At 38.2% G+C, this 14,434-nt stretch overlaps 1 protein-coding gene across 1 annotated transcript in view; it reads right to left on the bottom strand.

Moving 5' to 3' along the window:
* The window catches only part of atrnl1a (attractin-like 1a), a 383,555-nt gene that overhangs the window by 277,870 nt on the left and 91,251 nt on the right, over positions 1 to 14,434 (bottom strand). Inside the window, exons 18-19 of the mRNA XM_037538727.1 lie at positions 4,069 to 4,287; positions 3,731 to 3,868 (exon numbers count right to left, since the gene is read on the bottom strand). Of these exons, the coding sequence (XP_037394624.1) occupies positions 3,731 to 3,868; positions 4,069 to 4,287 (357 nt within the window). The remainder of the gene's footprint in view (positions 1 to 3,730; positions 3,869 to 4,068; positions 4,288 to 14,434) is intronic.

Consider the following 14,434-nt stretch of genomic DNA (forward strand, 5'->3'; position numbering starts at 1 on the left):
TGGCATGCTTGTCTGTTATTGAAAATATCTGACACATTATGAAGTGCAAAATACAACAACGATGGCACTTGCACAACAAAAGACTTGGATAACTGATGTAAGCCAAAAATTACACTTTCAAAATTGATTAACCTCATTTCTTCAGTCCTGAAATGGTTTAAAGTGCTGTTAAAAGGAAATGGGATGTAACACAGTGGTAAACATGCTCTTGTACCAATGTTTTTGGAACGTGTTGCAGGCATCATACTTAGAATTAGCATATACTTACAAAATAACAACAAGGTTCATAAGGTGAAACATCAAATACCATATGTTTGTGCTGTTTTCAATTTAATACAGGTCAAACAGACTTTACTGCTGTATTTAACTTGCTTTCTGTTTTTATTGGCCCCAGCTTTCTTGGACTGGGTTTTACAAAAACAACCCTGTGTGTACGTGTAAAGATCTGGCTGGATTTCAGCTGGAAAGAGCTCACCCAAGGTCACCCAAAATGATGAGTTTAGAGCTCCCGTCCACGCACGACACATGGACCTGTCCAACATGGTCAGTGTAAAATCTGTCTCTTATTCTCTTTCAAATAGAGGAGGCCCCTTCTAGAGGACATCTGTCCTCTATCTTCCCTAAACTCCATTTTCCCTCTGTCTCTCAGTTTTCAAGGGCAGCCAGCTGAGCGTCATATTTTACCATGATCTCTCTTTGATGGGCCATCCCTCAGACACTTCACTCACACACATACGTACGAATAAACACACACACACACACACACACACACACACACACACACACACACACACACACACACACATATATATATATATATATATATATATATATATATATATATATATATATATATATATATATATATACATACACACACACACACACACACACACTGAGGCAGAGATCAGAGATATCTTCCCCACCTTCTCGATGCCTTATAAAAGAGGACCATTCTCCATCTCTCTCTCACAGATCAGTGGCTTTTAAAGCATTATGGTATGAGTGGAGGTAAATCTCTGCTAACGCTGACAAATGACACTGCAGAATCGCCAGCCGCTGCAATCAGAGTGTTAAACACAAGCAAGCAACTACACCAGCACGTAATATATTAAACCCCCCTCACATAGGTGTTAAACTGAGCGGTGGAGGAAAGAGAGAAAGAGAAGAATATACAAGTATATCGTTATGTAGATGTTCACATCCATCAAGTATGTGCTATGCTCTCTGTTGCTGATTTAGTGGGGGGCAGTCAAATAAGAACATGATTAAGAGTGATTTAATGTCATCCAGAATGTGGAGAAAATGCACATCAGCCCAACAGAGAGTGAGGTCATTACATCACTCTCATCATCTCTGTCTCTCTCGGTCTCTCGCTCTCTCTCCATCTCTTCCCCTCACTCTCTGCATCATTCTCCTCATCACCCGTGCTTGCGCACTCTCTCCACTCTCTTCATCATCTTCCCCTCTCTGCTTCTCATCTCTAAGAGTAGAAAAGCCACAGTGATGAAGAGCCATGTCGAGGTTTGCACACTTCTTAAAGAAATACTTCAACAAAATCTCTATCTGTACTTAGAAAAGGAGAAAAAAGTCCACAGACTCAAAACACACTAACAGCAGAAAACAATGAGCAGCAAGACAGAAGACCATTTCTGGCCATGACGAACTCCAGAGATGCCTTAGCAGTATGCTTCAATCATTGTTCTTCTGCAAGGAGGGCTGGGAAATATGGGCAAAAATATAAATCACAAAAAAAATAATAATAATATCATTCGATATCGATAAGATATCGCAATAAATGTCGAATTATTATTTCTTGCGAGTTTGAAGGCTGATTTTCGATCCTGAGTGGTGTTTTAAACTATCCTTTATGGTCAGAACATGAGAAACACTACCAAACAGTGGAACATTTCGCAAATCTGTCATGAGATAGAGGGAGAACGTTTCTGGTTGGCTGTTTTTACCAGCTGGAAGAGCACGGCCTCAATTGTTATAACATTCTGTAACATGGAGCGATGAGGCGGACGCATGCGACTTTTATTCTGGGCAAATCCAGGGTCGTGGTCAAAACAGTCCAAAGTCATATATCCAACACGAAGAGATCGGGAGACAGACATGACATAAACCAGAATTAAACAGCACCAGTACAACCTACAACATAGACAGAGATTCAAACAACAGCAAACCACGACCAGCGAACACAGGGCTTAAATAACAAAGGGTAAATGAGGGACAGGCAGGAAACAGGTGAAAACAATCATGGGCGGAGACATGAAACGGGGGACTGGACCAAACCAAAACCAAAACAAAGGGGCACGTGGAGTAGTGGGAGGAGCCAACCGTGACACATTCATAATTTAAGAAACAAAACAGATTATTTAGAAGTGTGAGAATGCTCTATTATATTGATCACTTATCAAACATTTCTTATACTTCTCTCAGAGAAAGTTATATTATGATAATCATCATTATTGTTTTATCACCCAGCCCTACTTGCAAGGTGAAGCACTATCTACTAACCTTGAAGGCTCTTGTGCAATACCTCCTCACACCAACTGAATAATGTTCATAGTTGACGTTCTTTTAGTGAAAGCTATTCTCTGCAGAAACCCTGCTGTGCTTCTATGAACATTATGGCACGCATGGCGCTCAGCCTCCACCTGTCAGTGAAGGTTTGTAGGTTAACTGGTTGACTGTGGGAACCAGTAATATTAAAACAAGAACTCAGATTCCCTGATGTGGAACATCACTGCTGCTTTTTCTGCCTTACCTCAGTCTAGCTGAAGAGTAAATGTGTCTCCTACCAGTGAACAACTGCTGTCATTCAATGGCAGCTGGACAGAATATGCTCTTGCGTTCATATACTTAGGTAGGGTGTGTTTTAGGCCTTTTACTAACCTTAAAACCCATGTGTCAAACACAAGGCCTGCAGGCCAAGTCAGGCCCGTGATGCCATCTTATTCCTCCCATGAATTTATTTTAATTTTCTATTCTTATTAGCCCTTGAGCCTGGCACTACAGTCCCCAGCATGCATTGCAACATAGTATACGTTCCCCTTCCCCCAGCAACAATCTATGGGCCAGTGGTTACACAAAATGAAAAGACGCCTGGCATCTAGTTCAAGCAAATAGGCAGTTTTTAAAAAAACTACCTAAAACAATTTGTTTTTATTTAGTATATTGTTAAAAGTATTCAACACCTATTTTGCTATTGCAGTTTTGGCATATTTTGAATAAACAATGGCTCATTCAGCTCATGGCAAAATGTTAGAGTAAAGTAAAAATGAAATAAAAACACAGCTAACCCAAGGATTTGCTGACATGTTTTAATATGGCTCTTTTAGTGGTGGAGTTTGACACTCCTGCTTTAAACACTCGCAAAAATAAACAGAAACTGATTGTGAGATCCTGCTGATGCGGGTTTATCCCAGTTCCATATCTTTCATTACAATGCTCAGAAAACTATTTGAGAAATCATAGCATCCCCTGTGGAGAATGTGAGTGAGAAAGTGTGTCTTGTTCATTTGTTGTTGTGTTTTTAACCCATTTTTTTCTTGTTGTCTGTGAATATGTTAAGCAAATAAAAGAACGCAAAGTATACAGTGTTACTGTAGATGTTCTTACAGTAAAAATGATCCAAATATCTGGAAATATCACAAGAGAAAACCAAAAACAGAAAAAATCAAACTCACAATGGTACTGTCAGTATCTACACATTCACAGTTCGTACCTCGGCATGTTCCTCCATTGGTGGGGTCACCATAGTACCCAGGTAGGCAGGTTTGGCACTTCTGTCCTGTAGTGAAGTTCAAACACTGTACACACAAGCTTCCGTTCACACAGGTACTGTGTCCATTACACTGACACACTGAAACACAGAGGAGACAGAAGTTTCTTAGATGTGGCTATTCAGCTTAACATGAGACTCAATATCAGCTGCTGATTCTACGTCACACGCTCAATTAAAAACTTCTATAAAAAATCTAAGATAATTATGTATTCTGTGTATATTAAACATGCTTTATTTAAATAAAAGTTTTAGTAAACAAATATGCCCAGCATGCACACCTGGACACTGTATAAAGTCCCATTTATGTCTTCTTTCTATTGGGCACAGGCTTGTGTCCAAGATCATCATGTGATTCTGCTTGTTCAGTGTCTTCACTGGCCCACGATAGGAACCCTCAACACAGCGTCCCTGACCAGTGTCACTTGGGTCTCCACACCAGCCACAGGCCGGCTGCTCCAAACACTGACCACACGAATGGAGACCTGAACAGTTCTGACCTGAAGAAAGTGATAGAGTGAGATAAAGAGAAATATAGAGATAGAGAAACAGGGAGAAAAAAGAGAAAGAAAGTGAGTGAAACAGAAAGAGAAATGAAGACAAACAGAGAGACGGGAAAAGAGAGAGTGAAAAGGGGATGAAAAGAGGAGGGCAGAGAGAGACGGCAAGAATAACAGAGAGAGAAAGAGCAAATCAGATTACATTTCTCTACAGAACAGAGCGACAGCGTCACAGAATGGGAAAGAACTGAAAACATAGTTCTTTATGCACGTTGTATGCGGTAGTTCAAAATTCCAGCTGGAAATAATCCAAATGAAACAACTGCAGCATGAAAAGCTGAATTATTCAGATCAAATACCCTAACACAGGATAAATTTCACACATTTTGGCCTTTAGTATACACTGACTTTATCTTCTAAAGGGTGAAATATTTCAACGAAAGGTTTATTCTCTTTCTTTTAACATTTCTTTGTTCTGTGGGTCTGCATAGGAAATGGCACAATAGAAGCTGCCATATTGGTCACTTGCAGGCAAACATAAAAAGAACAGGTGACAGGGTAGCAAACGAAAGAGAAAGGGGATGGGAGAGAAATGGGTCCGGGGGCCAAGCATCTCTTCCTGCCAAACCATTACACCAGAAAGAATTCATATTCGCTCTGATGTACTTCATACTCAGCCGCTTGGGACAGGAGCAGCTCTTGTAAACTTTCAGTCCCCTTCAGAGACACAAGTGCCAGTCTCTGACATTCAGAATGGCTCCAACTCTACCCCTTCGTCTGGAGGGCAAACGAAGATGGGCAAGGTCCTAAGAAAAAGTCTAAGTCAGATTCATTACGTGTTCTTAAACGCACAACTGTTTGCATGCTTGTGCTCCTGTGTAGATTCTGTTCTTACCTAAGAACAAATCCCAAATCTTTTTGAAAAATGTGCAAGGATTTTAAGATAAAATTTCTTCTTAAGAACGACTGGTGAATGAGACCCAGTGATCTTACCCCTTAAAAGTCACTGTTATTATTAGCTACAAGAAAAGCAAGCTGTAATTTGATGTGAATTATTTCTCGCACATTGCTTCCTGAAACAAGTGCAGAATGTCTATGGAAAGTGCAGATTCTAAACCTCCGATATATACCACACTTGTGTTTGTAAGCAGAAGAGGAGATACTCTATAACAATTTAAATTTGATTAAAATGTAATTTGGCATTCAACATTGTTTTGCAGATTTGAACTTGTTGATAAAAAATATAAACTACAATGTAAATCTCATTATGTAGAGTACTGCGCAAAAGTCAATGATTAAAAGCAAGTTATTCATTTTTCAGGAGATGCTTCAGCGAATTAGATAAGATAGTCTGCACAAAGAGGGTAACAGCTAAACGAAAATAAGTGGAAAAAAAATCATTTTGCAGTTTCCAAAACTTAGAAAAAAGATAAAACAGACAGTGAAAAATTGCTACTAACAACCATTAGACCACCAGAAATGTCCCCATCAGATAAACAGTACTTCATCTTTAAGAGAAAATCAAGCTGCTTCACATCTGAAAAAATCCACAGGTGCTTCTGCCCATCTGTCGACTTTAAGAAGACTATTCAGCAATGTGGGTCTGAAAGAACGTGTAGGTGTCAAGAAGCCTCGCTAAAAAAAAAGAGAATAGACAAAAAAGAAGAATATCTGACAATCATACAGAACAGACCTCCACATCACTGAATGTGAAAAGCAGAAAAGGCAACCAACGTCTGAGACTAAACTGGAGGTGTGGAAAAAACATTCCTGCAGATTTCTTTGAACATCTAATAGCAAGTCTCCTGAAAAGAATGGAAACTGTGTGGTAGACACACTAAATGCCTTGATATTAGGTTTGGTTGTTGAAACTTGCTTTCTGCTGCTGAAAAATGAACTTGGAAGGAATTAAATGGAGGCGGTCTCTGATTTTTGCACATTACTGTATGTAACTATGTATTTTACCAAATTATTCCATAAATGCATTTGAACGGCATGCCAAAACAACAGTAACGTCTAAGAGTTAATAACACAGCTAGATATTCACAGTTTAACTCGAGCTTCGTCCATAAGGTTCGTAAGGTTATTTGCTAGATACTGTGTATTAACCCAGCTATAAGTCACTCCTTTATATTGACTTCTCTGGAGTGTCAGGATATTTCCCTGGGCATTAACTACTGCCTCTGTACTGTGCTGACCTTTCCTGTTTCAAAAATAAATTGAGTTTCATGCTATTAGATTTTTATGGTAGATTCATTGGTTTTGGTACAATGCAATTGACATTCAGTGTACCGGGCATTTGGGACAGACATAAGAGGATCATACAATTTAATTTCCGAATGCAAATGGAGTTTTAGTACTTGATTGGCAGTATATTGTTTACGATCAGCAATGCCCTCATCCATTTCTTTTCCGTTCTGTTGCTATAAATTCAGACACAAAGGACAAAACAGTAAGTGTCTATGAAGGCACGCCTTCAACTTGGCCTTGTCTAATAGGTCCCTGTGCAGAACAGGGGTCAAGGGGCATTATGAAGGTAAAGAGAAGGTCTCTCGAGAGCAGGTGAAGCTTTGTATTTTATACAAGTGGATGGTAGAGTAGATGCCAAATTGGACTGGACTTTATCTAGAGTGACATATATAAAAAGTGTAGAATCTGATGAATAGGGACGCAACAATGTAAAAATTCTGGGCCAATAATGCTAATCAATAATTAATATTATTGCATATACTGATTTCAATAACTGGTAATGTATACCAGTTGATTGGTATGGTATATTTATTGGTATGGTATGGTATATATCAACCAGTTGATTTAACACTAAACATTCTCAATATAAATTGATCATGGATTCAATTTACATTGCAATGACACTAAATTACTAAGTTAACTAAATTAAATGTGCCAATTATTGTAATTATTTTAATTATTTTAGGCAAATTATTTTGTTGAACAGGCGGTCTTAACAGGTAAGTGAATCCAACATTGGGTGTCTTTTAAGGCCACAGCACATCGGATGAGATGCATCCAAAAATTAGAAACCATTTGTTTAAATAAAGTACACAAGCCAGCATCGTCAGTCAGAGAGTCAGTAAGCTGATACCAAACGCAATGAACATGCTGAAAGTTATTCATTAAGTTATTCAGTATTACATTAAATATACTTGTAAAGAGCTGTATGTTTCTCAGCGCCCTCATTGCAAGACGTTCCATGCAGTATAGCAGTGCTCTACAATGTGAAGCATAACCATAGTAACATGCATTTTGATAACGCTGAGTGTGAAATTAAGTTGAGAATTGACTTGAAAGCAAATTAATTCCAATTTGAACTGTTTAGACAGAGGTCAAATTGCCACGTGTCAGATACGTATTTCCACATATCATAAGTTCCACATATCAATTAATCTATCAATCAATAAACCCTTGTTTAGACTTGGAATACATTAAGGGAGACCATCATTTACAATGCAGCCGAGCCAATTCAGAGAGTGCTAGAAAGTGCTAGAAAGTAATACTAATCATAGTAAATTTAAACCATTAAAATTAGAACAATATAGTAACTTAAGATAAAATAAGGATTTAAAATATATATATAATTAATGAAATAAATAAGGAAATGAAAGATGTATATAAAAGTGGACAAAACTGGAATTTAAATGGTCAGATACAATGTGATTTTATAGTTCACACTGTCAATGAAAAAAACAAATGGATGAAAAAAGAATGGATTTGAATCACTCTTTACCTGGCAGTGTGAACTTAGCATCATTTATATGAGTTTATACAAGGATGTGGAATAAACCTCTGTCTCTTGTGGGTGGAGCAACACTCAATTTAAATGAGGCTAGAAATGTTCACCACTAGTGGCTGCATGTGCATCAGTAAGTGTGCAAATCAACTAAATATATTGGCTGTCATTCTAATATCAGCCCAAACGATTCAATTTTCCCATTTATCTGTGAAAAATATTTCATACACTCCTACTAAACCTAACTTTACGCCTTTCTGATGTACCTCGGCTACCACAGATTGAAGTGAAGTGGATGTGAACCTGCAGTTATAAGAATTTCTAAAAGGTTACTATTCACGTAAGCGTGAACAATGTCAACCTAAGCATACAAGGATAAGATAAATGGCTGTCAACCCAGATAGCGCTATGGCATCTCTGTAGCACATTCAATTTCAGCCTACACCTCAAAGAGCACACAAATAAAAGGTTTGAAAAGTTTTCTGAAATATTCCTCTTTATTGCTGCGAGTTCTGGCACAATTTGCATGTTCCCCTGCATTCAGGGTCTGGATTTCCATAAAGCACAGATGTGCGAGCTGAACTTTCTACCCAGAAACACCTCCTCTATTCTCAAAGCCAACTCCTGTTGCATTATTCAGAAGCTACACAATGATTCATTTTTAGCCACTGTGGCTTTTTCATAATCACACAACTCTTTATAATTACAAACACAGGTCTCTTCCTTTCCCTCACTCACTCTTGCTAAGCTCCAAGTTCTTACATTTTTCTATTTAAGTGTTCGGTTAACTGCGGAAGAACTAGGCTCACCCTCAGACTCTGAAACCTACGCAAACGTTATGTATGAAGGCATGTGGAGAAAATGCATAATCTGATAAACAATGCTGTCATTCTATATTTAAAGGGAGCATATTTTACTTTTTTTAAACTCAGTATTTTTCCCCATGCTTGCTGAAAGACAACTGTGAAGAGTCTAAAGCAAATAAAATATTCATTCAATCTTTGTATGAAGGGTTTTACCCTGTTGTTTGCTCTTCTGCGATGAAAGGCCTTTTCTGAGCATTGATTTTTTATGCTGATCACCACTGCTCACACTAGTTATCTGAATAAAAGGAACTAGGCAAGCAGTTGTATTGGGTGGTACTGGAGAACACATCAATGGCTACAGCAAAGCGCAGTGCAGAACGGGTCAGAAACATGTGCCACATACGGATCTTTTACTGCCCTTTTGTGGATCCACAGCAGAATCAGATTTTAGGTAAAAATAAAACAACCCTCCTTTGCATTAAAATAAAGCTCTGCTGATCGTTCAACGCAATTTTAACACTAAACTTAACACTAAACTTAAACACTGGAGATAATGTAGTTAATATCTGGTTCCAGCAACACAGCCAACAGCCTTGCCTGGCTAGCAGCTAACAAAAAGGAAAAAGAGAAATATTTAAGACAAACATTGATAATTTGTAGATGAATGGACTTATTAGCATTTATAATCACTCCAGCTGGTTTGCCATTATGTTTAATCTGCATATAGAAACTGTCAAACACTGAACAGTCACAAAGCTGAAATCGGCTTCTCATTCGCCAGCTTCTTGTTTGAATTCTCCCGTTCCACCTTAAATGGTGCCTGAGGTACCAGAATGAAACTGCTGCACAATTTAAGGTGGAACAATAAGCTGGCGAATGAAAAGCTGACCTCAGCCTCGTAAAAAATCAATTTTTTATTTAGGAAATTATTTCACTTTTGTGGGAAAGTTTCCTGGTGGAGATGTGAGAAATACGGCTATAGATGAGCTAAATCGTGAAACAGAACAAAGTCTGCGCTTTTGTTTACATAATTTTAGCCTATACTAGTACATCAGCACATACAGAGACATAGTTACAGCCAAAAGGTAAAATGGACATAAATGTGGAGACTCCCAAGACTTTGATTTTTGTTGAAAGCACAGAATGGCTCTTCTTAATATTTGGGTTGCCGACCCCTGGTGTAAAAAAAAGCATGTTTGACTTTTAAAGCTTGGTTATACTGATACTCAGACACTGTCACTAGATCATGGAACTGTGCTGGCAAAACTTTTGTTTATCTCTTTACCCAATTTAAATACCTGTGTATAAATATTGATGCTGTTTTAGCTTATAGACTATATTTTACTGAGGACACAACATGGGTCAATTACCCCATAAAATCAAAGGCTTAAAAGTAAAAGTATGAAACGTAGAACCAGTCAGCGAATAATGTTACACCCTCCCACCTAATGGTTATGTAGCCCTGAGTATGTTAGTTAAGCATGCCAAAAACCATGCTGAGCCTGGTTTTAAGAGTCCAGTGTCAAACTGTGTCTGTGCGGAAAAGCCACTGGAACTGTTAACCTCCATGCTCAGAAACGTTCAGCCCTGAAGAGGAAAAGAAGCCTTAGTTTGCTGGATTCTATGAAAACCCTTGATGCCCAAATCAGACTTCTGCCTGTGGTGCAGGTGAAGAACCACTTACTTTGATTGGAAAGAGTGATCTAACATGTTTTTGTGCGACATATAAGGGCAAGTGATTTTCACCAAGATACTACTGGAAAAACATATCTGTGGGAAACAAATTTCATAGCTTCTATATAATTAAAAGATAACTATGACAACTACTGAATAATGTCTAAAGGTGTGACAAACTTCACATGCTTTTTTGTTATCTAGAGACATCTCACTCCAAAACTGATCAATCAGGATGCTCACAGTATGCAAAACAGCAGTAATCAGTAGCTAGTCATACAGCCTAATTTCTACTATCAATACTTCAGATTCAGATATTGTGTTTTGTTTTGTTCATTGTACTGTACTATATTGTACACTATACTGAACAAATATCTTTGTTGCCTTAAATATCTTACAGCTTACTTCTTCAACTACTTTAAAACAGTGACTATAATGTAAATATTGTCTGTACTGCACATATTTAAATGCATGAGCAACATGGGAGTTTAAGTTATCATTAAGAGAACATACGCAGGAGTCATTGGGTTAATAGGCCAATTTTTTGTAGTTCTTTGCAGTTATTTGTAACACCAGTTGAAGTGAAGTTCCAGTGGTCAGCAAAAAGAATGGGCAATGCCCTTGCAGGTCTGAGACCTCAGTACTACCCAACATAAACACTGCTACTAACAACCACTACAGCCACTGCCAATTTACTAAATAAGGAGTAATAAATGTTGGTCCTCCATATGAATGAGCAAATTAGCAACCCTTACAATCTTCCATTTTTAGTAATTAGCAAACCTAATATTCCTCCGCTTAATGACACACACCTACCAACTTTAACAATGTAATACATGCTCACAATAAATTAACCTTTATGACTCAATTTAGAAATCCATATTGTGAGGATGTAGTGAAAAAGTGGGCAACAAACTTGCTCTATAAATATAACTTCTTAAACTGAAAACTTTATGTAAGTGTGCTTAGCACTTTATGGCCACACACAACCCCTTCCTTTGCTACTAATTACTGCTCTGTAGGCACTAGAAAAAAAAATAGATTTGAACTAGCACCTCTCAAACTTTTAATCGAGAACAGACCTTGCTCCGAGGGTCTATTCCCCCATTCTCTTAGGAAAAGTTCTCAACACAGAAACCCAGGCTGTGTGGGCTGCTCTGCAGAATGGACAGGGAAAAAGTGAGAAAGAGAGTTTGGGGGCGTTCAGCCGATGCCTTTTCAAACACTCTCAGACACTTCTTTTCCTTGTTGTTTATGGTGCAAAAAGCGCAGTGACTGAAAATCTCTTCTCTAACCTGCGCAATGCGTTTTCCGTTTTAAAATGTACGTTTAACTGAGGGACCACAAATGTACCTGGTTCACAATGATGTTTAATTAGGTGGCATGTTTCAAACTGCTGTCCACATGAATGCCCAGACCCGGGGTTTTTCAGGAGAACATTGCCAGGAACATCATATTTACTCCACTGGCTTGTCTTCTTCCCAAAGTGTATCCTGGCGCCATCACTTCAGTAGATAAACAGTACACACATATCCAGCCACCCACATGAAGGAAACAGGACTCATCGGACCAGGCGACCTTCATTAAAGCTTTTCGTGGCATCTGTAATCGCTTCAGATCTGACTGGATGGCCTTTGTTGGCCTTGCATGTCAATGAGCCCTGGGTGCCCAATATCTTAACGTCAGTTTGTAGTTTGTCCCTCCTTGGACGACTGTCGGAAGAACCCACCATTGCTAACTAGGAGCAATCCACAAGCCTCGCTGCTTCAGAGGTGCTTCAATCAGATCATCTGTCATAATTTTGTCAAAGTCATTAGGTCTTCACACCTGCCCATTTCTCCAGCATCCAACACATCGACTACGAGAACCAACTTGTGTGGCTGCAACCAATCTGTCCATTCTATCTATCCATTCAATTCTCTCTCTCCGTTCTATCCATCTGTTCAATTCTATCAATTCCCTGCCCACGTAGGCACACAATGCTATACGAATAAGAGTCCTAGGACAAGACTCTAACATTTGCCTAACATCTACCTAGTAAATTCTAAGTCGTTCTAGATAGGAGCATCTGCCAAATGCATACATTTAAATGTCTGGGGCTAAGTATACATGCAAGCTAACATTCTTGTGCCTTTAACTGACAATATAAAACCACCTTACCAAAACAGCTTACTTACTATGTATGTAGCAATATTCCTATTTCAACACCTTAATGGCCTCATATTTTAGAGTACCTAATGGCATTTGTGGGAATAAGGTAAGTGTGTCCACACATATCAATTAAAGGACACTTACGTTTACCACAGAGTTTGATACATGTGATTTCTGTAAAAAATATTCATTTCTCCTACAGAGCAAAACAGCTTAGTCTGGATATATCACCATCTACAAAATGACAAAAAATAAAACATGGATTTCAAAATGCAATACAGAACTTCAGAGTTGTATGTGGGCATAGAGAATCGAAAAAAATCATGCTGAAGAGGAAACTTTCTTCAAAATAAAGTTGGATGATACATTTATAAAGAGAAACTGAAGGGTGTTGAAGCATTTGTTTGAGCTTCAAAACAGGATGATGGTAGAGGTGATTTATTTAACAACGCTGTGGACAAACTCTGAAAAACTGAAGAAAAGGCTGCTTAAAAAATAACATCAAACTAAAGCCATAACAAAACTTTACAACACAATGCACTGGCCACACGGTTTGATGGCACATTATGCGGGAGGTATTTCTTTTATCTCGGTTTTTAGATTCAAAAGACCGTATTTGTGGAGCATACTAAGCCAGTGAAGTCACACTCATTTCCATTTTGATTAGGTGCGTATTATTGTGCTGTCAGGCACAATGCATTTCTTTATCTCTGTCTTGAGCTTTGTTTAAATATGAAAACCACACTTTCTCTAATTAAATTATCCTCCATCACAACAGGTAGATCTGTAGGGAATTTCAGACTAGGGAACTGCTGCACAGTGTTTACTCTGCCAATTGAAAAATGAGGGCTGAACCCTCATCAGAATTCTTATATCGCTAATCCTCCCTGTTTCCAACAGAGAGCTGACCCTAATGATGTTTATTCCATGATAAATCGTATTTATGATCCTCTACTGTCAACATCCAAGAAAACAACACACAAGAGACCAGCAGTTCAAGCAGTGAGCATACAAGCAATAACTAGTGTATCCAGATAAGGATCAGTAAACCCGTCGTAAACAGTCTTACGTAAAGAAAAATGGAAATGGAAAGCCTGTATTCTGTACTGACAACAGTATTCGTGAATCACTCACACATTCAAACTTCACTATCACAATGGTCATAAAGTTGTACATGACTGAATGTCAGAAAACACAACACCCAGAGCTTTAAGATACACAAGATTCAATGTCTTATAATCTGCCTTTTCTTTTAATATGTAGTACAAATCCTATCAGCCTACATTGCCTTCGGAACAGATCCGAAAAAATCTACAGCCTTTCTGGCCATCTATTTACTGCAAGAAGACAACACAATGCTAAAAGGATGTGTAGCCATCGAGAAGCTGTTACTGAGAAAAGAAGATAGACAAAAAGAAGAAAATTTGCACTAGAAAAACTTGGACATCCGACATCTAAAATTTTATGGAAATTGAAAAATCAAAAATTTGTATTTTGTGTTATTTGGATTGCTAGAAGCAGAAAACGCAACCAGCTTCTTAGACTGAAATTTCGAGGTGTAGAAAAATATCCCTACTGACAAGAATAACAGCTGTAATAAAGACAATTGTGCACATAATACTGAAAAATCTGACATTATATGCAGTTGTTGAGGCTCCTGTGTAATTTTACATAAATGCTTTCTTCCTTTCTTCCTAACTCTGAAAAATGAGCAACTTAATAGCTGTTTTCATTGAAAATAAACAAAGAAATGGATGATCTCTCACTT

Source organism: Pygocentrus nattereri, chromosome 5, assembly GCF_015220715.1.
Source record: "Pygocentrus nattereri isolate fPygNat1 chromosome 5, fPygNat1.pri, whole genome shotgun sequence".
NCBI classification, from domain to species: Eukaryota; Metazoa; Chordata; class Actinopteri; order Characiformes; family Serrasalmidae; genus Pygocentrus; species Pygocentrus nattereri.